The sequence below is a fragment of the Myiozetetes cayanensis genome, unplaced genomic scaffold (genome assembly GCF_022539395.1).
Source record: "Myiozetetes cayanensis isolate MyiCay16 unplaced genomic scaffold, myiCay2020 scf247, whole genome shotgun sequence".
Taxonomy (NCBI): Eukaryota; Metazoa; Chordata; class Aves; order Passeriformes; family Tyrannidae; genus Myiozetetes; species Myiozetetes cayanensis.
In genome coordinates this window covers 939-26,514 of record NW_026087464.1, presented here as the reverse complement: position 1 = coordinate 26,514, position 25,576 = coordinate 939, and the positions used below count along the sequence as shown (strand labels likewise).

Genomic DNA, 25,576 nt, shown 5'->3' with positions numbered 1-25,576 from the left:
TATCTCTATTTTTGATGATTTTTTTTATTTTCACATTTTTTCTATTTCTATTTTTTTAATTCCTATTTTTACCTTTTTCTTTATTTTCTTCCCATTTTTAATTCCCATTTTTTTCCCATTTTATTCCCATTTTTATTCCCATTTTTTCCCATTTTCTTCCCATATTTCTCCCCATTATTCCCATTTTCTTCACATTTTTTCCCATTTAATTCCCATTTTCTTCCCATTTTTTCCCATTAAATTTCAATTTAATTCCCATTTATTCCCATTTTATTCCCATTTTATTCCCAATTTAATTCTCATTTTATTCCCATTTTATTCCCATTTTATTCCCATTTTGTTTCAATTTTATTCCCATTTCATTTCCATTTTATTCCCATTTTTATTTCCTTTATTTCCATTTCTATTTCTATTTCTTAATTTCTATTTTTACCTTTTCCTTTACCCTTATTCCCATTTTATTCCCATTTTTGATCCCATTTTTCTTCCCATTTTTTTCCCATTTTCTTCCCCTTTTATTCCCATTTAATTCCCATTTAATTCCCATTTTATTCCCATTTTTCCCCCATTTTTTCCCCATTTTATTCCCATTTTCTTCCCATTTTCTTCCCATTTTTCTTCCCATTTTTTTCCCATTTTTTCCCATTAAATTTCAATTTAATTCCCATTTAATTCCCATTTTATTCCCATTTTATTCCCAATTTAATTTCAATTTAATTCCCATTTATTCCCATTTTTTCCCTATTTTTTTCCCATTTTTTCCCTATTTTTTTCCCATTAAATTTCAATTTAATTTCAATTTAATCCCCATTTTTATTCCCATTTTCTCCCCTTCCCCGCAGGTTCGTGACTGACCCAACCACCTGGAATCTTTCCCAGCAGTTCCTGTGGGGGGAGGGGCTGCTCATCAGCCCCGTCCTGGAAGAGGTCCTGAAAAAAACCGGGAATGGGGGGAAAAAAATTGGGAAAAATTGGGAATGGGGGAAAAATTGGAAAAAAAAATTGGGAAAAATTTGGGAATGGGGGGAAAAAAATTCGGGAATGGGGGATAAAATTGGGAAAAAAATTGGGAATGGGGGGGAAAAATTTGGGAATGGGGGTAAAAATTGGGAAAAAAATTAAGAAAAAAAATTGGGAATGGGAAAAAAATTGGAGAAAAATTCGGAAAAAATTGGGAAAAAACTTGGGAGGGAATGGGGGGAAAAATTGGGAAAAAATTGGGAATGAAGGGAAAAACGGGAAAAAAAATTGGGAATGGGGGGAAAAATTGGGAAAAAAATTGGGAAAAAAACTTGGGAAAAAATTGGGAAAAATTTGGGAATGGGAAAAATTGGGAATGGGTGAAAAATAGTTGGGAAAAAATTTGGAACGGGGGAAAAAATTGGAAATGGGGGAAAAATTGGGAAAAAAATTGGGAATGGAGGAAAAATTGGGAATGGGGGAAAAAATTGGGAATGGGAGAAAAAAGTTGGGAATGGGGGGAAAATCAGCCCAGAATTCCAGCAGGGATTTGAGATTTGGTATCAGGGTGGTGGGAAAATCATCCAGGAAATTCCTGAGGGATTTGGGATTTGGGATCAGGGAAAATCATCCAGGAATTCCCCAGGGATTTGGGATTTTGGGATCATCCCTGGGAATTCCTGAGGGATTTGGGATTGGAATGGTGGGAAAATCAGCCCCGGGAATTCCTGAGGGATTTGGGATTTGGGATCAGGGTGGTGGGAAAATCATCCCAGAAAATCCCGAGGGATTTGGAATTTGGGATCATCCCTGGGGATTCCCGAGGGATTTGGGATGAGGGAAAATCATCTGGGAATTCCCGAGGGATTTGGATTTTGGGATCATTCCCAGGAATTCCCAAGGGATTTGGGATCAGGGTGGGGGGAAAATCATCTGGGAATTCGTGAGGGATTTGGGATTTGGGATCATTCCAGGGGATTCCTGAGGGAATTGGGATCAGGATGATGGGAAAATCATCCCAGGAATTCCCAAGAGATTTGGGATGAGGGAATTCCCCAGGGATTTGGGATTTGGGATCATCCCTGGGGATTCCCAAGGGATTTGGGATCAGGGTGGGGGGAAAATCATCCTGGGAATTCTTGAATGGATTTGGGATTTGGGATGAGGGAAAATCATCCAGGAATTCCTGAGGGATTTGGGATTTGGGATTGGGGTGGAGGGAAAATCATCCCAGGAATGCTCAAGAGATTTGGGACTTGGGATCATTCCCATGAATTCCCAAGGGATTTGGAATTGGAGTGGTGGGAAAATCATCCTGGGAATTCCTGAGGGATTTAGGATTGGGGTGGTGGGAAAATCATCCAGGAATTCCCAAGAGATTCGGGATTTGGGATCAGGGAAAATCATCTGGGAATTCCCGAGGGATTTAGGATTTGGGTGGTGGAAAAATCATCCTAGGAATTCCTGAGGGATTTGGGATTTGGGATTGGGATGGTGGGAAAATCATCCAGGAATTCACAAGAGATTTGAGATTTGGGATGAGGGAAAAGCATCTGGGAATTCCCGTGGGATTTGGGATTTTGGGTTCATTCCTGGGAATTCTGGAGGGGTTTGGGATGAGGATGGTGGGAAAATCATCCCAGGAATTCCTGAGGGATTTGGGATTTGGGATCATTCCTGGGAATTCCCCAGGGATTTGGGATTGGGGTGGTGGGAAAATCATTCAAGAATTCCCAAGAGATTCGGGATTTGGGATCAGGGAAAATCATCCAGGAATTCCCCAGGGATTTGGGATCAGGGTAGGGGGAAAATCGTCCAGGAATTCCCCAGGGATTTGAGATTTTGAGATCATTCTCAGAATTCCTGAGGGATTTGGGATCAGGATGGGTGGGAAAATCATCCAGGAATTCCCAAGAGATTCAGGATTTGGGATCAGGGAAAATCATCCAGGAATTCCTGAGGGATTTGGGATCTGGGTGGGGGAAAATCATCTGGGAATTCCCCAGGGATTTGGGATTTTGGGATCATCCCAGGGAATTCCCCAGGGATTTGGGATCAGGGTGGGGGGAAAATCATTCCCAGGAATTCCTGAGGGATTTGCGATTTGGGATCATTCCTGGGAATTCTTGATTTGGGATTTGGGATTGGGGTGGTGGGAAAATCATCCAGGAATTCCCAAGAGATTCGGGATTTGGGATGAGGGAAAATCATCCAAGAATTCCCCAGGGATTTGGGATCAGGGTAGGGGGAAAATCGTCCAGGAATTCCCCAGGGATTTGAGATTTTGAGATCATTCTCAGAATTCCTGAGGGATTTGGGATCAGGATGGGTGGGAAAATCATCCATTAATTCCTTGGAGATTCAGGATTTGGGATCAGGAAAATCATCCAGGAATTCCCAAGGGATTTGGGATTTGGGATCATTCCAGAGAATTCCTGAGGAATTTGGGATTTGGGATCATTACTAGGGAATTCCTGAGGGATTTGGGATCATTCCAGAGAATTCCCCAGGGATTTGGGATTGGGGTGGTGGGAAAATCATTCCTGGGAATTCCCGTGGGATTTGGGATTTGGGATCATCCCTGGGGATTCCCAAGGGATTTGGGATGAGGGAAAATCATCCAGGAATTCCCCAGGGATTTGGGATCATTCCCAGGAATTCCCAAGGGATTTGGGGTTTGGGATGAGGGAAAATCATCTGGGAATTCGTGAGGGATTTGGGATTTGGGATCATTCCAGGGGATTCCTGAGGGAATTGGGATCAAGGTGATGGGAAAATCATCCCAGGAATTCCCAAGAGATTTGGGATGAGGGAAAATCATCTGGGAATTCCCCAGGGATTTGGGATTTGGGATAATTCCCAGGAATTCCCAAGGGATTTGGGATTGGGGTGGTGGGAAAATCATTCCAGGAATTCCCAAGAGATTTGGGATTTGGGATCAGGGAAAATCAGCCAGAAATTCCCAAGGGATTTGGGATCATTCCTAGGAATTCCTGAGGGATTTGGGATTTGGGATCATCCCAGGGATTTGGGATTAGGGATCATTCCTGGGGATCCCCGAGGGATTTGGGATCATCCCTGGGAATTCCTGAGGGATTTGGGATCAGGGAAAATCATCCAGGAATTCCTGAGGGATTTGGGATTTGGGATCATACCAGGGAATTCCTGAGGGATTTGGGATTTGGGATCATCCCAGGAAATTCCTGAGGGATTTGGGCTTTGGGATTTGGGATCATTCCTGGGAATTCCTGGGGGATTTGGGATTTGGCATCAGGGAAAATCAGCCAGAAATTCCTGAGGAATTTGGGCTTTGGGATTGGGGTGGTGGGAAAATCATTCCAGGAAATTCCTGAGGGATTTGGGATTTTGGGATAATTCCTGGAAATTCCTGAGGGCTTTGGGCTCATCCCAGGAATTCCGGAGGGTTTGGGCTCCATTCTGTCCGTGGCTGTGTCCCCACAGGGGCTGAGCTCGCTGCGTTTGTACCTGCCCGACGCGCGCTGGTTCGACTTCTACACCGTGAGTGACCAACCCGGGCCTAAAGCTGGGCCTAAAGCTGGGCCTAAACCCTAATCACACCCTAACCCTAATCCTGACCCCAAACCTGGGCCTAAAGCTGGGCCTAAAGCTGGGCCTAAACACTAAACCTGACCCTGAGCCCAAACCTGGGCCTAAAGCTGGGCCTAAAGCTGGGCCTAAACACTAAACTCAACCCTAACCTGGGCCTAAAGCTTAGCCTAAACACTAAACCTGACCCTGACCCCAAACCTGGGCCTAAACTGAACCCTAACCCTGACCCTGAGCCCAAACCTGACCCTAAACTCAACCCTAAACCTGACCCTGACCCCAAACCTGACCCTAAACTCAACCCTAACCTGGGCCTAAAGCTGGGCCTAAAGCTGGGTCTAAACACTAAAATAACCCTAACCCTAATCCTGAGCCCAAACCTGGGCCTAAAGCTGAGCCTAAAGCTGGAACTAAACCTAAAATAACCCTAACCCTAATCCTGACCCCAAACCTGGGCCTAAAGCTGAGCCTAAAGCTGGGCCTAAACCCTAAAATAACCCTAACCCTAATCCTGAGCCCAAACCTGGGCCTAAACTCAAGCCTAAACCTGACCCTGACCCCAAACCTGGGCCTAAAGCTGAGCCTAAAGCTGGGCCTAAACCCTAAAATAACCCTAACCCTAATCCTGACCCTAAACCTGACCCTAAACTCAACCCTAACCCTGACTCTGAGCCCAAACCTGAGCCTAAACCCTAAACTCAATCCTAACCCTAATCTTGAGCCCAAACCTGACCCTAAACTCAACACTAACCCTGAACCTAAACCTGAACCTAAACCTGAGCCTAAACCTGAACCTAAACCTAAACTCAACCCTAACCCTGACCCCAAACCTAACCCTAAACTCAACCCTAACCCTGAACCTAAACCTGAGCCCAAAGCTGACCCCAAAGCTGAGCCTAAAGCTGAGCCTAAACCTGAGTCTAAAATTAACCCTGCCCCCAAACCTGACCCTAAACCTGATGCTGATCCTAAACTCAATCCTAACACTGAACCTAAACCTGAACCTAACCCTGAGCCTAAATCTGAGCCTAAAGCTGACCCCAAACCTGAGCCTAAACCTGACCCCAAACGTGATCCCAAACCTGAACCTAAACCTGAGACTAAACCTGAGCCTAAAATTAACCCTGACACTAAACCTGACCCTAAACTCAACCCTAACCCATATCTGCCCGATGCAAGATGGTTCAATTTGTACCTTATTTTATTTTAATTTTATTTTATGTTATTTTTATTTTATGTTATTTTATTTTGTTTTATTTTATTTTATTTTATTTTATTTTTATTCTATTTTACCCTATTTTATCTTATTTTCATTTTATTTTATCTTATTTTTATTTTATCTTATTTTATCTTATTTTTATTTTATTTTATTTTTATTCTATTTTACCCTATTTTATCTTATTTTAATTTTATTTTATTTTATCTTATCTTATTTTTATTTTATCTTATTTTATCTTACTTTTATTTCATTTTATTTTATTTCATTTCATTTTATTTTATTTTATTTTTATTTAATTTGTTTTCCTTTCTTATTTTTTTTTTACTTAACTTTATCCTAATAAATCTTAAGCAACTAAAATTAAAAATCGCAACAATCAAGAACATTAATTCCTTAAAAAAAAAATCAGCAAAAAGTTCAAAAATCTTAAAAAACCAAACCTAAAAAAAAAAATCAATAAACCCCAATAATTTCACCAAACAGGAGCCAAATTTCGAGGTAATTTTTTTCTTTTCATTTTTAATTTTTTTAGGTTTTAATTTTGATGTTTTTGGGTTGTTTTTCCCGCCCTTTCCCAGGGGGAGGAGGTCGGAATTCGACGTCAATTCGTGGAGCTGCCGGCGCCGCTCGGGCACATCAACCTGCACGTCAGGGGAGGGAGCATCCTGCCCCAGCAGGAACCGGCCAATAACACCACCTACAGGTGAGGGGGACACGCCCACGGGGGGGACACGCCCACGGGGGGAGGGACACGCCCACAGGGGGAGGGACACGCCCACAAGTGAGGGAAGACACGCCCACCCAGGTAAATGGCACTCACACCCACTCAGGTAAATGGCAGTCAAACCCACCCAGGTGAGATCAGACACACCCACCCAGGTAAATGGAAGCCACGCCCACCCAGGGGAGATCAGACACACCCAAACATCAAAGAAAGCCACACCCACCCAGGTAAATGGCAGCCACGCCCACCCAGGGGAGATCAGACACACCCACCCAGGTAAATGGCAGCCACACCCACCCAAGTGAGGTCAGACACACCCCCACAGGTAAATGGAAGCCACACCCACCCAGGTAAATGGCAGCCACACCCACCCAGGGGAGATCAGAAACACCCACCATGGTAAATGGAAGCCACACCCACCCAAGTGAGGTCAGACACACCCACCCATGTAAATGGCAGCCACGCCCACCCAGGTGAGATCAGACACACCCACCCAGGTAAATGGAAGCCACACCCACCCAGGTAAATGGAAGCCACACTCACCCAGGTAAATGGTAGCCACGCCCACCCAGGGGAGATCAGACACACCCACCCAGGTAAATGGCAGCCACACCCACCCAGGTAAATGGCAGCCACACCCACCCAGGGGAGATCAGACACGCCCACCCAGGTGAGATCAGACACACCCACCCAGGTAAATGGCAGCAACGCCCAATCAGGTGAGATCAGACACACCCACCCAGGTAAATGGCAGCCACACCCACCCAGGTGGGATTGGACACATCCACCCAGGTAAATGGAAGCCACACCCACTCATGTAAGTGAAAGCCACACCCACCGAGGTAAATGGCAGTCACACCCACCCAGGTAAATGGCAGCCACACCCACCCAGGTAAATGGCAGCCACACCCACCCAGGTGAGATCAGACACACCCACAGGTGAGATAAGAAACACCCACCCAGGTAAATGGCAGCCATGCCCACTCAAGGGATCTCAGACACACCCACCCAGGTGAGGTCAGACACACCCACCCAGGTAAATTGTAGCCACACCCACCCAGGTAAATGGCAGCCATGCCCCCCCAGGGGAGATCAGACACACCCAACCAGGTAAGATCAGACACACCCAACCAGGTAAGTGGAAACCACACCCACTCAGGTAAATGGCAACCACACCCACACATCAATGGTAGCCACACCCACTCAGGTAACTTGCAGCCACACCCACCCAGGGGAGATCAGACACATCCATCCAGGTAAATGGAAGCCACGCCCACCCAGGGGAGATCAGACACACCCATCCAGGTAAATGGCAGTCACACCCACTCAGGTAAGAGCAGACACACCCACCCAAGTGAGATCAGACACACCCATCCAGGTAAATTGTAGTCACGCCCACCCAGGTAAATGGAAGCCACACCCACTCAGGTAAATTGCAGTCAAACCAACCCAGGGGAGATCAGACACACCCACACATCAAAGGAAGCCACACCCACCCAGGTAAATGGCTGTCAAACCAACCCAGGTAAATGGCAGCCACACCCACCCAGGGGAGATCAGACACACCCACCCAGGTAAATGGCAGTCACACCCACTCAGGGAGATCAGACACACCCACACAGGTAAGTGGCAACTATGTCCACCCATATGAGATCAGACACACCCAAACATCAATAGAAGCCACACCCACCCAGGTTAGATCAGACACAACCACCCAGGTAAATGGCAGACACACCCACCCAGGTAAATGCAAGCCACGCCCACCCAGGTAAATGGTAGCCACACTCACCCAGGTGAGATCAGAAACACCCACCCAGGTAAGTGGAAACCACACCCACCCAGGTGAGATCAGACACACCCACACATCAATGGTAGCCATACCCACTCAGGTAAATGGCAGCCACACTCACCCAGGTAAATGGAAGCCACACCCACCCAAGTGAGGTCAGACACACCCATCCAGGTAAATGGAAGCCACACCCACCCACGTGAGGTCAGACACACCCAAACATCAAAGGAAGCCACACCCACCCAGGTAAATGGAAACCACATCCACCCAAGTTAGGTCAGACACACCCACCCAGGTAAATGGCAGTCACACCCACCCAGGTGAGATCAGACACACCCACTCAGGTAAATGGCAGTCAAACCAACCCAGGTGAGATCAGACACACCCACCATGGTAAATGGAAGCCACACCCACACAGGTAAATGGTAGCCACACCCACCCACCTGAGGTCAGACACACCCACCCAGGTCAATGGTAGCCACGCCCACCCAGGTAAATTGCAGCCACACCCACCCAGGTAAATTGCAGCCACACCCACCCAGGTAAATGGCAGCCACGCCCACCCAGGTAAATGGCAGCCACACCCACCCAAGTGAGATCAGCCACGCTCACATGTCAATCGAAGCCACACCCACTCAGGTAAACGGAAACCACACCCACCCAAGTGAGGTCAGCCACACCCACCCAGGGGAGATCAGACACACCCACCCAGGTAAATGGAAACCACACCCACCCAGGTAAATGGCAGCCACACCCACCCAGGTAAATGGCAGCCACACCCACCCATCAATGGCAGCCACGCCCACCCCGGGCTTCCTCCCTCCCTCCTTTTTCCCTCTTTCCCTCCCCCCTTCCCATTTTTCCCTCCCCATCCCCACTTTTCCCACTCCATTCCCACTTTTCCCTCCCCATCCCCATTTTCCCACCCTCATTCCCACTTTTCCCTCCCCATTCCCATTTTTCCCTCCCCATTCCCACTTTTCCCGCCCCATTCCCACTTTTCCCTCCCCATTCCCAATTTTCCCTCCCCATTCCCACTTTTCCCTCCCCATCCCCACTTTTCCCTCCCCATTCCCATTTTCCCTCCCCCATTCCCCTTTTCCCTCCCCATTCTCAATTTTCCCTCCCCATTCCCATTTTTCCCTCCCCATTCCCACTTTTCCCGCCCCATTCCCACTTTTCCCTCCCCATTCCCCATTTTCCTGCCCCCATTCCCAATTTTCCCTCCCCATTCCCAATTTCCCTCCCCGTTCCCCCCTTTCCAGCCGGCGGAACGCTCTGAGCCTGACGGTGGCTCTGGACGACGCCCTCCGGGCCCGCGGGAGCCTCTTCTGGGACGACGGCGTCGGCATCGGTGAGACCCCTCCCCCTCATTTGCATAATTGATTGGCTCCCCACCTCTCATTTGCATAATTAATCGGCTCGATAAGTGGCCGCAGCCCCTGATTTGCATAATTAATTTACTCGTCCGGTGGTCACCGACTGTCATTTGTGCAATTAATTAACTGGAGAGGCCACCGCCCCTCATTTCAATAATTAATTGATTCACCCAGTGACGGTTGCCCCTCATTTGCATAATTAATTGGCTCACACAGTGGCCAGAGCCCCTCATTTCTGAAATTAATCAGCTCGTCCAATGGCCAGCTTCCCTTTTTTGCATAATTAATTTACTCACCACCCATCACTTGTGTAATTAATTGACCTGCTCAGTGGCCACAGCCCCTCATTTGCATAATTAATGGACTTGCCCAGTGGCCACCGCCCTTTTCTTTGAATAATTAATTGGCTCGATGAGTGGCCACTGCCCCTCATTTGTGTTAATTAATTTACTCACTCAGTGGTCACAACCCCTCATTTAAAAAATTATTTAATCACCCAGTGATCATTGCCCCTCATTTGCATAATTGATTGATTCACCCAGTGGCCACTGATCCTCATTTGAATAATTAATTGCTTGAAAAATGGTCACAGCGCCTCATTTGCATAATTGATTGATCTTTTTTCCGTCTCATTTTAAATGTTGAGTTTTAATTCTTATTTTCACCGTAATTTCATTTCCATTTTTAACTTTAAATTCCAATTTTTTAAATGAATTTTTATTTTCCCTGTCATTTCATTTTTCGTGCTTTTAATTTTAAAGTTTAATTTTCCCTTTTAATTTTAAATTTTTAATTTTTTTTAATTAAAATTTTAATTTTAACTTTAAATATTAAATTTGATTTTCACTCTAATTTTTTTGGGTTTATCTTAAATTTGGATTTGTTAATTCTTATTTTCCCCCTTAATTTCATTTTCACCTTTAACATTAAATTTTAATTTTTAAATGTTAATTTTTATTTTATTTTTATTTTCCTTCCTAATCCAATCAAATTTCTTTCCTTTTATCCCTGATTTTCTTTCCCCTCCCCAGACACGGTCGAGGCCGGGCGGTACCTGCTGATGGAATTCACCGCCCACACCGTGAGTCACGTGACCAACAGGGGGAATTTTAGATATTTTATATATTTATATATTTATATTTTTTATATTTTATATATTTATTTTTATATATTTATATTTTATATATTTATATTTTAATATATTTTATATTCTTATATATTTTATATTTATATATTTTTATATATTTATATTTTATATTTATATTTTAAATATATTAAATAATACACATCATAAGAGGCTATTTACAATGCTATAAATAAATTTTATTATGTATAATATATAATATATAATTTATAATATACATTAAATTAGAAGAGAAATAATATATATGTGATATATATAATCCAGTAACACATAAAAATCTATATTTATAAAATATATATATATTTCTATAATATATATTAGAGTACAATAGACTATTTACAATATTATAATTATATTGTTTGTAATCTAAAAATTATAAATATTTTACTTATTTTAATTAATTTATTTAAATTTTTTATTAAATTTAAGTTAAATTTTAATTAATTTAATTTATATTAAATATATAAACATATAAATAAAATATATATTACATATATACAATATATATTACATAAAAATATATAAAAATATATTACTATATTTTATGTTTTAATACACAGTTTACAATGTTACAATATTGTATTATAGATGATATATATTAAATAGATTATAATTATAGATCATACTTCATTTATTTATTTTTATATATATACTTTATTTATATATTATATACCTTATTTATATATATTATACATATTTATATTACACAACATGTAATATATATGTTATATATAAAATATAAAAATTATAATGATTTGTTTTAATTATAATTATAAGAAAAATTATAATTATGATATAATTGTAATTCGTAATACTAAAATATAATAAAAATACATAATATAATAATATAATTATTATACAAGCACAATAAAAAGATAAATATTATATTAATTATTATTATATTAAAATAGACTATTTACAATATTAAAAAAATTACACACAGGTTATATAATATATAGATTATAATTGTATATATACAATATATAAAATAGATATGTACATATAATAACATAAAGCCTAATGACAATATTATATTTATAATTTATTAGTTCTTAAATTAAGTATAAATTTTTGATATTATTTTTAGAGATGCATTTAATTAATTATATACATAAATTATATATTTTTATATACTATATATTAATTTCTAATTGATATCATATCCATAATATCCATTAATATAATGACATTGTATATTAATGATATTATTATATCAATTACACTAAGAAACATAGTATATCATGTGTATTAATTACATATTTTTAGAGATGTATTTAATTAATTTAAATTATTTATTAATTCATTATTAATTATTATTAATATTATTAATAATTCATTATTATTTCAATTAATTTTTTAAAAATAATGTTTTTATATAGTATATATTAATTTCGAATTCCTAACAAATTACACAGACTTATTAATATTTATTTTAATTACATATTTTTAGAGATGTATTTAATTAATTTAAATTATTTATTAATTTATTATTAATTACTATCAATATTATAAAAATTATTATTAATTTATTATTATTTTAATTAATTTTAAATAATAATCTTTTATATAGTATATATTAATTTCGAATTCATAACAAATTACACGAACATATTAATATTTATTTTAATTACATATTTTTAGAGATCTAGTTAATTAATTCATATTATTTATTAATTTATTGTTAATTACTATTAATATTATTAAAAATATTATTAATTTATTATTATTTTAATTAATTTAAAATAATAATATTTTATATAGTATATATTAATTTCAAATTCATAACAAATTACACGGACGTATTAATATTTATTTTAATTACATATTTTTAGAGATGTATTTCATTAATTTATATTATTTATTAATTCATTATTAATTATTAATATTATTAAATTTTATTAATAATTTTTTAATTAATTAAAAATATTTTTATATACTATATATTAATTTGGAATTCATAATGAATTGCACAAATAGATATTTATAATTTATAGAATTTATAATTTATAATATAATTTATAATTGCATTTATAATATAATATATAATATAATATAATATAATAAATAATATAATTTATAATTGCACGAATAAATATTTATTAATAATCTATTAATAAAACATTAATAAAAATTAATTAAAAACTGAAAAGGGGAATTTTGGTGCCCTGTATTTTTCTCCTGCCCGTTTCCAGAACGTTCTGGAGCTGCGTGTTCTGCACGGGGGTTACGTCGACCCCAACGCTCTGCGGTTCACCCAGATCCGCGTGCTGGGCGTGGCCGCGCCCGTGGGCGGGGTCAGCGTGGAGAGGAACGGGCAGCAGATCCAGTCCGGGCACCGCGTGGAGCACGACGGCACCACCCAGGTACACACTTTATTGGAGTTGTAATATGATTTTTAAATTTTATTTTGAGTTTTAGTTTCATTTTTATTTTTATTTTCATTTTTAATTTTATTTTTATTTCCATTTTCGTTTCATTTCTATTTTTTTTAATTTTTATTTTAACCTTATTTAAATTTTTATTTTAATTTCAATTTTTATTTTTATTTTTGTTTCATTTTTTTTGATTTAGTTTTTATTTTTGTTTCATTTTTATTTTTATTTAATTTTTATTTTTATTTTATTTTTATTTTTATTTTATTTTTATTTTGTTTTAATTTGCATTTCTACATTTGAAAATTGAGTTCTATTTCATTTCTATTTTTATTTTCATTTTTATTTTTCATTTTCAGTTTAATTTAAATTTTTAGTTTTAGTTTAATTTTAATTTTTATTTTCATTTTTAATTTTATTTTTTCTTTTCATTTTAATTTCTAATTTTCTTTTTATTTCCATTTTCATTTCATTTTTATTTTTTTTAATTTTTATTTTTACCTTATTTAAATTTTTATTTTAATTTTAATTTCTGTTTTTATTTTTATTTTGTTTCATTTTTATTTTTATTTCGGTTTTATTATTATTTTATTTTTATTTTTATTTTATTTTTATTTTTATTATATTTTTATTTTTGTTTTAATTTGCATTTCTAGGTTTGAAAAGTTGATTTCTGGTTGATTTCTCTTTTTATTTTCATCTTTATTTTTAATTTTCATTTTCATTTAAATTTTAGTTTTAGTTTCATTTTCAATTTTAATTTTATTTTTATTTTCATTTTCGTTTCTTTTTTAATTTTTATTTTTACTTAATTTAAATTTTTATTTTAATTTCTATTTTAATTTTATTTTTATTTTCATTTTAATTTCTATTTTTATTTTTTTTATTTTCATTTTAATTTTAATTTCTATTTTTATTTTATTTTAATTTATATTTTTATTTTGTTTTCATTTTCATTTTAATTTTAATTTCTATTTTAATTTTTTTTATTTTCATTTTATTTTTATTTTCAGTTTTATTTTTACTTTTACTTTTATTTTTGTTTTAGTTTTTATTTTCATTTTCAGTTTGGATTTTTATTTTCATTTTGTATTTTTATAACAATTTTTATTGTAACTTTTACTTTATTTCTATTTTTATTTTTACTTTTGTTTTCGTTTTCATTTTAATTTTTATTTTTATTTTAAGTTTTCTATTTTATTTTTATTTTTAGTTTCATTTTTATTTTTATTTTTATTTTTATTTCTTATTTTCATTTTCATTCTTACTCTTACATTTATTTTAATTGTTATTTTTACTTTTACTTTAATTTTCATTTCTATTTTATTTTTATTTTATTTTTAATTTCATTTTAATTTTTATTTTCAGTTTCATTTTTTATTTCTATTGTCATTTTTATTTTTATTTTAATTTTTATTTCTATATTTATTTTTATTTTGTTTCATTTTTGTTTTAATTACAAAAAATCCATTTTTTGTTTTGTTTTATTTCTAAAAATCCATTTATTTGGGGTTTATATCACAAAAAATCCATTTTTTTGGTTTTTAATCACAAAAAATCCATTTATTGGGGTTTTTAATCACAAAAAAATCCATTTATTTGGGTTTTTTATTACTAAAAATCCATTTATTTGAGGTTTTTTAATCACAAAAAATCCATTTATTTGGGTTTTTTTATCATGAAAAGTCCCTTTATTTTGAGGATTTTATCACTAAAAATTCAATTATTTATGTTATTTTACCATTAAATTCGATTTATTTTGGGTTTTTTTATCATGAAAAATCCATTTCTCTGTTTTTTTTAATCATAGAAAATCCATTTATTGGCGTTTTTTATAATGAAAAATCCATTTATTGGTTTTTTTTTTCCATAAAAAAATCGATTTATTTGGGTTTTTTAATCACAAAAAATCCACTTTTTGGGTTTTTAATCACAAAAAATCTATTTTTGGGTTTTTAATCACAAAAAATCCATTTTTTTGGGTGTTTTTATCACGAAAATTCCATTTCTTGTTGTTTTTTCTCTCCCCCAGGTGCTGACGATCACGGAGCTGGCGCTGGAGCTGGGCCAGAACTTCACCCTCACCTGGACTTGAACTTTTTCTCCCCCAAAATCCTTCAAACTTCAACAAATTTATTAAAATTTAAATGAAATTTAAATAAAACTTTAAAAAATTTAAATAAAACATAAAAAATAAATTGAAGAAAAATGATATAATAGTGACTTTAAGAATAAAATTTCAATAAAAATTTAATAAAACTTTAAAAAATTTTAAATAAAATGTAAAAAAAAAAATAAATAAAATGTAAATAAAATGTAAATAAAACCCCCAAAAGTTTCCAGCTGTGAATTTTAGGCATAAAATGAGGTAATTTGGTGATTTTTGAAATAAAATTTTAATAAAATGTCACTAAAACTTAAAAAAATGTAAATAAAACTAAAAGAAATGTAATAAAACTTAAAAAAAATTAAATAACATTTCAATAAAATTTAAATAAAATTTCATGAAAATTTAAATAAAACCCCCCAGAAGTTTCCAGTTGTGAATTTTAGGCATAAAACCAGGTAATTTGGTGATTTTTGAAATAAAATGTTAAAAAAAGTCAATAAAATTTAAAAAAAAAAGTAAATAAAACTTAATGACATTTAATAAAACTTAAAAAAATTAAATAAAATTTTACTAAAATTTCAATAAAATTTAAATAACACCCCCCCCCCCCGAAGTTTCCAGTTGTGAATTTTAGGCATAAAATGAGGCAATTTGGTGATTTTTGAAATAAAATGTCAATAAAATTTCAATAAAACTTAACAAAAATTTAAATAAAATGTAAAAAAAATTTAAATAAAATGTAAATAAAATGTAAATAAAACCCAAAAAGTTTCCAGCTGTGAATTTTAAGGAATAAAATGAGGCAATTTGGGGATTTTTGAAATCAAATTTCAATAAAACTTAAAAAAAGGTAAATAAAACTTAAAAAATTTTAAAAAAATTTAAATAGATCTTAAAGAAAAATTAAATAAAATTTAAATAAAATTTAAATAAAACCCCCAAAGTTTCCAACTGGGAATTTTAAGGAATAAAATGAGGCAATTTGGGGATTTTTAAAATAAAATGTCAATAAAAATTCAATAAAACTTTAAAAAATTTTAAATAATTTGTAAAAAAATTTTAAATAAAATTTAAATAAAATGTAAATAAAACCCAAAAAGTTTCCAGCTGTGAATTTTAAGGAATAAATTGAGGCAATCTGGTGATTTTTGAAATAAAATTTTAATAAAATTTTAAATAAAACTTAAAAAAAAGGTAAATAAAACTTAAAAATAATAAATAAAATTTAAATGAATCTTAAAGAAAAATTAAATAAAATTTAAATAAAATTTAAATAAACCCCCCCAAAAGTTTCCAGCTGTGAATTTTAAGGAATAAAATGAGGTAATTTGGGGATTTTAAAAATAAAATTTCAACAAAAATTCAATAAAACTTTAAAAAAGTAAATAAAATTTAAAAAATTAAATAGAATGTAAATAAAAATTACAAAATGTAAGTAAAATTTAAATAATAAAAATTAAATAAAACCTAAATAGAATTAAAAAATTTAAAGAGAATGTAAATAAAATGTAAATAAAATGCAAATAAAATTTTAAAAAATTTAAAATAAAATTTGAATAATAAAAATTAAATAAAACTTTAAAAATTTCAATAAAATCTTAATAAAATTGTCAGAACTGGATGAATTTGATGCAAAAATGAGGGTGGATAAAAGAGGGGTGATGAAAAATCTGCCCCCCAGAGAAGGATTTCATTGTGTGAGTTTATTATTTTATTATTATTTATTGGGATTGTAAATTAATATTTAATATTAATATTATTTTAATGTTTTATTACTATTTATTGGGTTCATTAATTAAAATTAATTTCACAAAAAAAAAAAAATTAAATTGCAATGTGGACCTGGAATGGTGGGATGGGATGGGATGGGATGGGATGGGATGGGATGGGATGGGATTGATGGGATGGGATGGGATGGGATGGGATTGATGGGATGGGATGGGATGGGATGGGATGGGATGGGTTGGGATGGGATGGGATTGATGGGATGGGATGGGATGGGATGGGATGGGATGGGATGGGATTGATGAGATGGGATGGGATGGGTTGGGTGGGATGGGATTGATGGGATGGGATGGGATGGGATGGGATGGGATGGGATTGATGGGATGGGACCCCCAAACCTCCACACCCCCCCAGGGACCCCCAAATCTGTAAATCCCCCCTCCAGTCCCGACCACGTGGTCAGCCCTTCCCTCGGCTCCGCTGGAAAGGACGGGAGGAGCTGCCGGCACGGGATCCAACCCTGAATGGCTCCGTGCTTGTCCATCCCCCCTCAGCCCCGATCTGTCCAATCCTAGTCCCATCCTTCCCCGTCTGCCCCCACTCCCCTCCGATTCACCCAATCCCCATCCCATCCTCCCCATCCGCCCAATCCCGTCCCATCCTCCCTATCCGCCCAATCCCCGTCCCATCCTCCCCATCCGCCCAATCCCCGTCCCATTCTCCCCCATCCGCCCAATCCCCGTCCCATCCTCCCCCATACGCCCAATCCCGTCCCATCCTCCCCATCCGCCCAATCCCCATCCCATCCTCCCCCATCGCTCAATCCCATCCCATCCTCCCCATCCGCCCAATCCCCATCCCATCCTCCCCCATCCGCCCCCGCCCCCTCTGATCCGCCCAATCCCCATCCCCTCGTGTTCACCTCCATCTTCCTTCAGCCGCCCTGATCCCGATCCGACCTGAATCCCATCCATCTGCCCCCATCCCCCTCCACCCGCCCCCACCCGCCTTCTTCCACCTCCACCCGCATCCATCCCCGTCTCGTCCACCTCCACCTGCATCCCATCTGCCTCCATCCCCGTCCCTCCCACCTCCATCTTCCCGCCTCCACCTCCATCCCCATCCCATCCGCCTCCACCTGCATCCATCCCCATCCCATCCACCTCCATCCCCATCCCATCCACCTCCACCTGCATCCATCCCCATCCCATCCACCTCCATCCCCATCCCATCCACCTCAATCCCCATCCCATCCACCCAATCCCCATCCCATCCCACCTCCATCCTTATCCCATCCACCCAATCCCCATCCCATCCACCTCCATCCTCCTCCACACCCATCCCATCCACCTCAATCCCCATCCCATCCACCTCCACCTGCATCCATCCCCATCCCATCCACCTCAATCCCCATCCCATCCACCTCCATCCCCATCCCATCCACCTCAATCCCCATCCCATCCACCTCCATCCCCATCCCATCCACCTCCATCCCCATCCCATCCACCTCCATCCCCATCCCATCCACCTCCACCTGCATCCATCCTCATCCCATCCGCCCAATACCCATCCCATCCACCTTCATCCCCATCCCATCCACCTCTATCTGTTCAATCCCCATCCCATCCACCTAATACCCATCCTATCCACCTCCACCTGCATCCATCCACATCCCATCCACCTCCATCCCCATCCCATCCACCTCCATCCCCATCCCATCCACCTCCACCTGTATCCATCCTCATCCCATCTGCCCAATCCCCATCCCACTCACCTCCATCCACCTCCATCCCTGTCCCATCCACCCAATCCCCATCCCACCCACCTCCATCCCCATCCCATCCACCTCTATCTGTTCAATCCCCATCCCATCCACCCAATCCCCATCCCATCCACCTCCACCTGCATCCATCCTAATCCCATCCACCCAATCCCCATTCCACCCACCTCCATACACCTTCATCCCCGTCCCATCCACCTCCATCCTCATCCCATCAACCCAATACCCATCCCACCCACCTCCACCTGCATCCATCCCCATCCCATCAACCCAATCCCCATCCCATCCACCTCCACCTGCATCCATCCTCATCCCATCCACCCAATCCCCATCCCATCCGCCTCCACCTGCATCCATCCTCATCCCATCCACCCAATCCCCATCCCACTCACCTCCATCCACCTCCATCCTCATCCCATCCACCCAATCCCCATCCCATCCACCTCCATCTCCGTCCCATCTGCCCAGTCCCCATCCCATCCACCTCCATCCCCATCCCATCCACCCAATCCCCATCCCATCCCACCTCCATCCTCATCCCATCCGCCCAATCCCCATCCCACCCACCTTCATCCCCATCCCATCCACCTCTATCTGTTCAGTCCCCATCCCACCCACCTCCATCCACCTCCATCCCCGTCCCATCCACCTCCATCCCAATCCCATCGGCCCCCATCCACTCAATTCCCATCCCACCCACCTCCACCTGCATCCATCCTCATCCCATCCTCTGCCATCAGGCAATTAATTAATGAATCACGGCCAAAACCAGAACATTTATCTAAAACGAGCGATTTACGAACGATCGGAAGGAAGAAAAAAAACAAAACCATCTCAAACAGAACCATTCGCGGCACGGCAATAAACCCCAAACAGGGGTCACTGGGAATGTGGGTCCCCAAAAGGCTGTTCCCAAGGAGGGTCACCAGGGAATGTGGGTCCCCAAAAGGCTGATCCCAAGGAGGGTCACCGGGGAATGTGGGTCCCCAAAAGGCTGTTCCCAAGGAGGGTCACCAGGGAATGTGGGTCTCCAAAAGGCTGTTCCCAAACAGGGGTCACCAAGAATGTCGGTCCCCAAAAAGGCTGTTCCAAGGAGGGTCACTGGGAATGTGGGTCCCCAAAAAGGCTGTTCCCAAGGTCGGTCACCAGGGAATGTGGGTCCCCAAAAGGCTGTTCCAAGGACGGTCACCGGGAATGTGGGTCCCCAAAAGGCTGATCCCAAGGAGGGTCACCGGGAATGTGGGTCCCCAAAAGGCTGTTCCCAAGGCGGGTTCTCCGATGGGTGACGGAGCCGGAGTAGCGGCCAAAGTTCTTCCCGCAGTCGGGGCACTCGAGGGGCTTCCCTTACCGGTGGGTCCGTTGGTGTCTGCTAAAGGCAGAGCTGTCGCTGAAGCTCTTCCCACACTCCTCACACTTGTAGGGTCTCTCCCCAGTGTGGATGCGCCGGTGCTTGACAAGGGTGGATTTCAGGTTGAAGCCCTTCCCACAGTCGGTGCAGCGGAAGGGCCTCTCATCTGTGTGTGTCCGCTCATGCACGAGGAGATCTGAGCTGCGCTGAAACCTCTTCCCACATTCCAAGCACTTGTAGGGCCGCTCCCCAGTGTGGATGAGCTGGTGGGTGCGGAGGCTGGAGCTGTCACTGAAGCTCTTCCCACATTCCTCACACTTGTAGGGCCGTTCCCCAGTGTGGATGAGCTCGTGTCGGATCAGGTGGGAGCTGTACCTGAAGCTCTTCCCACATTCCCTACACGTGTAGGGCCGTTCCCCAGTGTGGATGAGCTGGTGTTGGATCAGGGTGGAGCTGTTCCTGAAGCTCTTCCCACATTCCCTACACGTGTATGGCCGTTCCCCAGTGTGGATGTGCTGGTGAGTGATGAGCTTGGAGCTCTCCCTGAAGCTCTTCCCACATTCCAAGCACCTGAAGGGCTTCTCCCTGCTGGGAGGCTGCTCAGGGACCACCAGCTCCGAGCTCCGGCTCAAGCTCCGGTTGCCTTCCCGGCACAGGACGGGTCTTTCCTCCTCACAGCTCCCTGGGCTGGCTTTGCAGCCCCTCCTCCGGGGGCATCTCCGGGCCTTTTCCCCCCCGCTGCCTTCCTGCGCCGGGGAGCCCTTCAAAACGGCCTCTCCCACCAGGCTCTGCCGGGGGATTTGTCCTCCGTGCTCTCCGTCCTCAGCTCGGGGCCTGGGGCAGGAAGGAAGAAGGACAGGCAGGGGATTTGCCTCCGGCCCAGAGGGAAGCCCAAGAACATCCCCCCCAAATTTGGCCCCCACAGGCACCACAAGACAGGGCCAAAGGGGCACTGACTTCCTCCTCACCTGCCTGGGGGCCCGCGGCTTTTTCCTCTTCTTTGCAGCCTCCTCCTCCATCCGCCCAAGCTTTGGGAAGGACAAATCCTGCTGGGGGGAAACAAGGGCTGAGAGTTGGCTTGGGGGTTCCTCCTGCCCAAGTCCATCTCTAGAACTCACCGGGCATCCTGGGACCATAAAAGCCTCCAAAACATCACAATTCAGCTCAGAAAAACCCAATCTGCCTACATTCACGCAAAAAACCGCCTCAGAAATAGCGAGGTGGAAACCTCCCATCAAACTGTAAAAATGTAAGGTTCAGCCAAAATGAAGATTCAGCCCAAAAAAAACTCTCACAGGAGTTCCCCCTGTCTTGTCTCCCCGCTCTGGGGTTCAGAGGGTCTCCCCTGTCTGGGATGTTGGGGGTCCCACTTGGTAATGTTGGGAGTGTTGGGGGGCCCAAGGGGTCTCTTCTCCTCTGACTCTCACCTTTGGGGTGCCACCTTCCCAGACATTCCCCCTCTCCAGGTTCTCCACCTTGTTGTCCCGGGGATCCCAGGGGTCCCCACTCTCCAGGCTTCCCCTTCTCCGCTCCCCCCGTTTCAGGCTCCCGGGGGTCCCGGGGCTCCTCCCTCTCCATGCTACCCCCTCCAGTCTGCCGGGGGTCCCCCAGCTCCGGCATCGCCCGCTCCGCCCTCCACCCTCGGCAGCTCCCAGGGGGACCCCAAACCTGCTGTGTCTGCCCAGCCAGCCCCGGGCTGACAGTGGTCCTGACCCTGTCCCTGCTCCTCCCTGCAGGCTCCGTGGCCGGGCACACTTTGTGTTCCTGGTGCCACCAGCTCAGCAGCTGCAGCCGCTCCAATCAGCGCCCGCAGCTCTGCAGCAAAGCCCCAGCTCACCTGGCACACAGGGCATGGACACAGCACCTTCTCGCTGCTGGGCACTCCCAGCTCAGCCTCTTCCCCAGCACGGGGCTCTCCTGCCTCAGCACCACCTCTGCCTTCCACTTCTTCTCAGGGACACCTCAGGGCTCACCTCTGGGCCATTGCTCAGGGACACCTCAGGGCCTGCTCTCCAGGACAGGAACCTGCAGGGAGGGCAGATGATGTGCAAGCCCAGGGGGGCCTGCTTGCACTGGCCTGGGGGCTTCTTTCTCCTGCCACAACCACCCCACAACTTCTCCTGCTTTCCTAACCCCACATCTTTGCAGACTGACCTTGTCTCTCTGTCTGCACAGAGCCTCCAGCATGTGCTGCCCTGGCAATGGCACCCAGAGAATCCCAGAATCAGCTGGCTTGGAAAAGACCTCCCAGATCATCAAGTGCACCCCTTGATCCAACCCCGCCGTGGTTCCCAGACCGTGGCATGGATGCCCAGGGGAGGGGCTTTGGGGATGAGGGCTCTCCCAGTACAGCCCAGTGCCCCCTCAGTGCCCTCCCAGTACAGCCCAGTGCCCCCAGCACAGCCCACTGTGTTCCTGTTCCCAGGGTGCCAAGTGATCCCTCTTTGTTGGGGGTTTGATTGGGATTTGGGGCGTTTTGGGGGCCTCTGGGTGCATTTGGGGGAGTTAAAAGGGGTCTTGGGAGCATTGGGGGGTCAAAGGGATCTGAGTGGGGGAGGGGATTAAAGGAAAAATGGGGATTAGGGGACATTTGGGGGTACTTACTGGGGCCTGGGGGGGACAGGAGGGGCAGCACCACGAGCAGGTGAGTCCTGAGACCCCCCTGGTGTCCCCAAGACCCTCCTGGTGTCCTCAATTTCCCACTTGGACCCTGAGACCCCCCTGGTGTCTCCAATGTCCCAGGGCCTCCCCAAGGTCCCAATTTCCACCCTGAAACCCCCCATTCCACTGTCCCCAAACCCCTCCCCACTGTCCCCAAACCCCATCCCTGATGTCCCCAACCCTCCATCTCCCCCCAGAAGGTCCCCCTGGACCCTCTGACCCCCAAAACAGCCCCAGCCCCCAACACTCACAAAAAGGTCAAGGGCATCTGGGGACACGTTGGGGACACTTGGGGGGCTTTGGGGGAACTGGGTGATTACTGGGGGATACTGGGACACACTGGGGGGAACCAGAGGGCACTGGGAGGGACTGGGGGGTTATTGAGGGATGCTGGGAGGGCACTGGGAGGGACTGGGTGATTACTGGGGGATTACCAGGACACACAGGGGGACACTGGGAGGTTACTGGGCCATACTGGTAGTTTCTGGTTGCTCACTGGAGGATTACTGGGCCGTACTGGGGGGCAGTGGGAGGTCACTGGGCTACACTGGGGGCGCTGGGCCCCCATTACCTGAATGTGGTACATCGACCCCCGCAGACTTCGGGGGGCACCCATAAGACCCCTTCTCTGGGAGCTGGGGGACCCCCTGAACCCCATTACTAGACTTTAGGGGACCCTCTGACCCCCCCTCCCATTGGCGTCTCTGTGTGATGAGTTTTGGGGGTCTCTGGGGCTCGAAGGGGGGGGCACCAGCACCCCCTTTCCTGCGCTCGGTCCGCCGGGCCGGCAGGGGGCGCTGTGGCTGCAGCAGGAATGGCGGCGCCGCGCAAATCCTCATGGGGGTTGTAGTGCCCTCATGGCCGGCGCGCCTGCGCATTTAAGCCACATCGCCGGGAGAGCCCCCCCTTTCTCCCCGCCCCAGAGAGGGTTTCAATCGCCGCGCTCCGCCCTTCGGGAGCTCCCGAACTCCCCCACTAAGCCCTCTCGAGCCCTCCAGGCTTTTCACAGTTCCCCAGTTCCAACAGCCCCGCTCTCCCCGCAGCCGCCATCTCACTCACCTGGATCGCTGCTGGACAACATGGCGCTGGGCGCGCGCGCTGCCTTTAAACCCCTCCGCCGTAGCCAATCAGAGAGCGGGCACCGCCCCTCCAGCCCCGCCCCCGCCACGGCCCCGCCCCGCGCGGGGAACCACGGGAGTTGTAGTTGCGGCAGCGAAAGAACCAGCGCGGAACTCGGGACTGCGCGGGGCGATCTGGGCAGATCCGCGGGAGGAACGAGCGGCTGCTGCAGTGTCCTCCGGGGACAGAGGAGGAACGAAAGGGGCCTCCGAGAGCAGCTGTAGGCGAGATTAATGAGAGAAGGGAGAGAGGAGTCACAGCTGGAGTCCTCTAAAGAAACATCCCCCTCTCTGACTTCAAGCCTTTGCGGGACCAAGGGGAAAAGCTGTAGGTGTCGCTCCGTCCCCTAATTAAAACAGAATACATAGATTCTCAAATGACAATACCCCTCAAATAACTGCCAAAGAAGTTCCTCAGTCAGCGACTGAATTAGCTGAGTTAAAAAAGGAATAGAGCAGAACCCCTCCAGGATCTGAGACTGAGTATGTTTGGAGAGTCTCTCTTACTGGGGCTGACCAAATGTTGTTACCAGCAAAAGAGGCTGAAGGGGTCTGGGGAGCCGAAGTTTTCCTGAGCACTGGAGATTCTCGTGGGCCCTGGTCCCTTCCCCAAAGAGCAGCCTGTTGGGCAGGGGGACTCAACCCCCTGCAAAGGGGAGATCCCCTGGCTACAGTGGGAAATGTTCATCAGATTGTGGGAAGTGTGCAAAAGGCTGCTTGTTTACAAATGATGGGTGATAGGAAATGAACAGCAAGCACTGAATCCCCTGTGATGCTGCCTGCAGACCCTGAAAGAATGATTGCCCTTCTCAGAGGTCTCCCTGGGGCTGTGAAACCCATTGGCATTCAGCTCAAAGGACACACAGAAAGCCTCAGCAAAGCAGACAGAAGTGCAGCCACCTCAGAAGCAGCTTTAACCCCACACATCTCCCAGAGAACACCAAAGCTGAGATGCTGCTGACCGGGGGGGAAGAAAGCAAGTGAAACCTTGATGATTTGGGGTGAACTTCCTGCTCGTTTACTGGGGCTGGACCTCCTGAAGGGAAGGGCTTGGGTCTAAACACTCCCCTACTCCAGCACATCCTGCACCCCCCATCTTGGTGTCATCTTCAAATTTGCTCATGAAATGCTGGGTCTGCAGGAGCTGGAGATGCTCCAGGGGCAGCAGGACCAAGTCAGGGGCCTGGGGGCTTTGGGGTCCAGGAGAGTCCTGAAAGAGCTGGAGATGGGCTTTGGCATTGGGGGTACAGCCCAGGACAGACCAGTACAGACCAGGACAGGCCAGTACAGACCAGGACCTCCTCACTATCCCCAGATCTCTCCTGGGGCTGGGCCGTGTTGTCGTGGGGCACCTGAGCCCCCCCAGTGCCCTCCCAGTACAGCCCAGTACCCCCAGTACAGCCCACTGTGTTCCTGTCCCAGGGTGCCGGGTGATCCCTCTTTGAGGGGGGATTGGAATGGATTTGAGGGGGGGGGCTAGAGGAGATTTGGGGGGATCTGGGGGTGGTTGGATGAGGATTTGGATGGCTTTGGGTGCATTTGTGGGAGTTAAAAGGGGTCTTGGAGGCATTGGGGATGAAATAAAGACAAATAAAATACAACAAAAATTTAGCCATGTTAGTAAAATTTCACTCTGTTAAGTGTGACTTTGCAAAATTGTAACTGCTTGAAAGAAGGTTG

The 25,576-nt window shown here is 43.0% G+C and overlaps 3 protein-coding genes and 2 long non-coding RNA genes across 5 annotated transcripts in view; 1 reads left to right on the top strand and 4 right to left on the bottom strand.

Moving 5' to 3' along the window:
* The window catches only part of LOC126642829 (maltase-glucoamylase-like), a 52,794-nt gene extending 37,545 nt beyond the window's left edge, over positions 1-15,249 (top strand). Inside the window, exons 19-25 of the mRNA XM_050320784.1 lie at positions 843-927; positions 4,423-4,479; positions 6,325-6,449; positions 9,525-9,613; positions 10,670-10,719; positions 12,975-13,145; positions 15,187-15,249. Of these exons, the coding sequence (XP_050176741.1) occupies positions 843-927; positions 4,423-4,479; positions 6,325-6,449; positions 9,525-9,613; positions 10,670-10,719; positions 12,975-13,145; positions 15,187-15,249 (640 nt within the window). The remainder of the gene's footprint in view (positions 1-842; positions 928-4,422; positions 4,480-6,324; positions 6,450-9,524; positions 9,614-10,669; positions 10,720-12,974; positions 13,146-15,186) is intronic.
* Positions 15,250-17,654: 2,405 nt separating this feature from the next.
* On the bottom strand, positions 17,655-18,143 carry LOC126642828 (acanthoscurrin-2-like). The gene has a single exon (XM_050320783.1). It carries the CDS (start codon positions 18,141-18,143, stop codon positions 17,655-17,657), a length of 489 nt encoding a protein of 162 aa, XP_050176740.1.
* Positions 18,144-19,525: 1,382 nt separating this feature from the next.
* Positions 19,526-19,936, bottom strand: LOC126642831 (uncharacterized). The gene is made up of 2 exons (XR_007629563.1): positions 19,740-19,936; positions 19,526-19,651 (listed from the first exon to the last, which is right to left on the bottom strand). It is a non-coding gene; the product is annotated as an uncharacterized LOC126642831 (long non-coding RNA).
* Positions 19,937-20,031: 95 nt separating this feature from the next.
* LOC126642826 (zinc finger protein 239-like) lies at positions 20,032-21,018 on the bottom strand. Its single transcript, XM_050320782.1, has 2 exons — positions 20,990-21,018; positions 20,032-20,909 (listed from the first exon to the last, which is right to left on the bottom strand). The coding sequence occupies exons 1-2, from the start codon at positions 21,016-21,018 to the stop codon at positions 20,114-20,116; spliced, it is 825 nt and encodes a 274-aa protein (XP_050176739.1). The 3' UTR covers positions 20,032-20,113.
* Positions 21,019-21,091: 73 nt separating this feature from the next.
* On the bottom strand, positions 21,092-22,252 carry LOC126642830 (uncharacterized). The gene is made up of 3 exons (XR_007629562.1): positions 22,115-22,252; positions 21,955-22,078; positions 21,092-21,163 (listed from the first exon to the last, which is right to left on the bottom strand). It is a non-coding gene; the product is annotated as an uncharacterized LOC126642830 (long non-coding RNA).
* Between the last annotated feature and the right edge of the window lie 3,324 nt (positions 22,253-25,576).

Coding starts and splice junctions, on each gene's coding strand:
- LOC126642826 (XM_050320782.1), bottom strand. CDS start 21,018: ATGTTCTTGGGCTTCCCTCTGGGCCGGAG. Junction 20,910..20,989: donor GGCTTCCCTCTGGGCCGGAG/GCAAATCCCCTG, acceptor ACAAATCCCCCG/GCAGAGCCTGGTGGGAGAGG.
- LOC126642828 (XM_050320783.1), bottom strand. CDS start 18,143: ATGGGGATGGATGCAGGTGGAGGCGGATGGGATGGGGATGGAGGTGGA.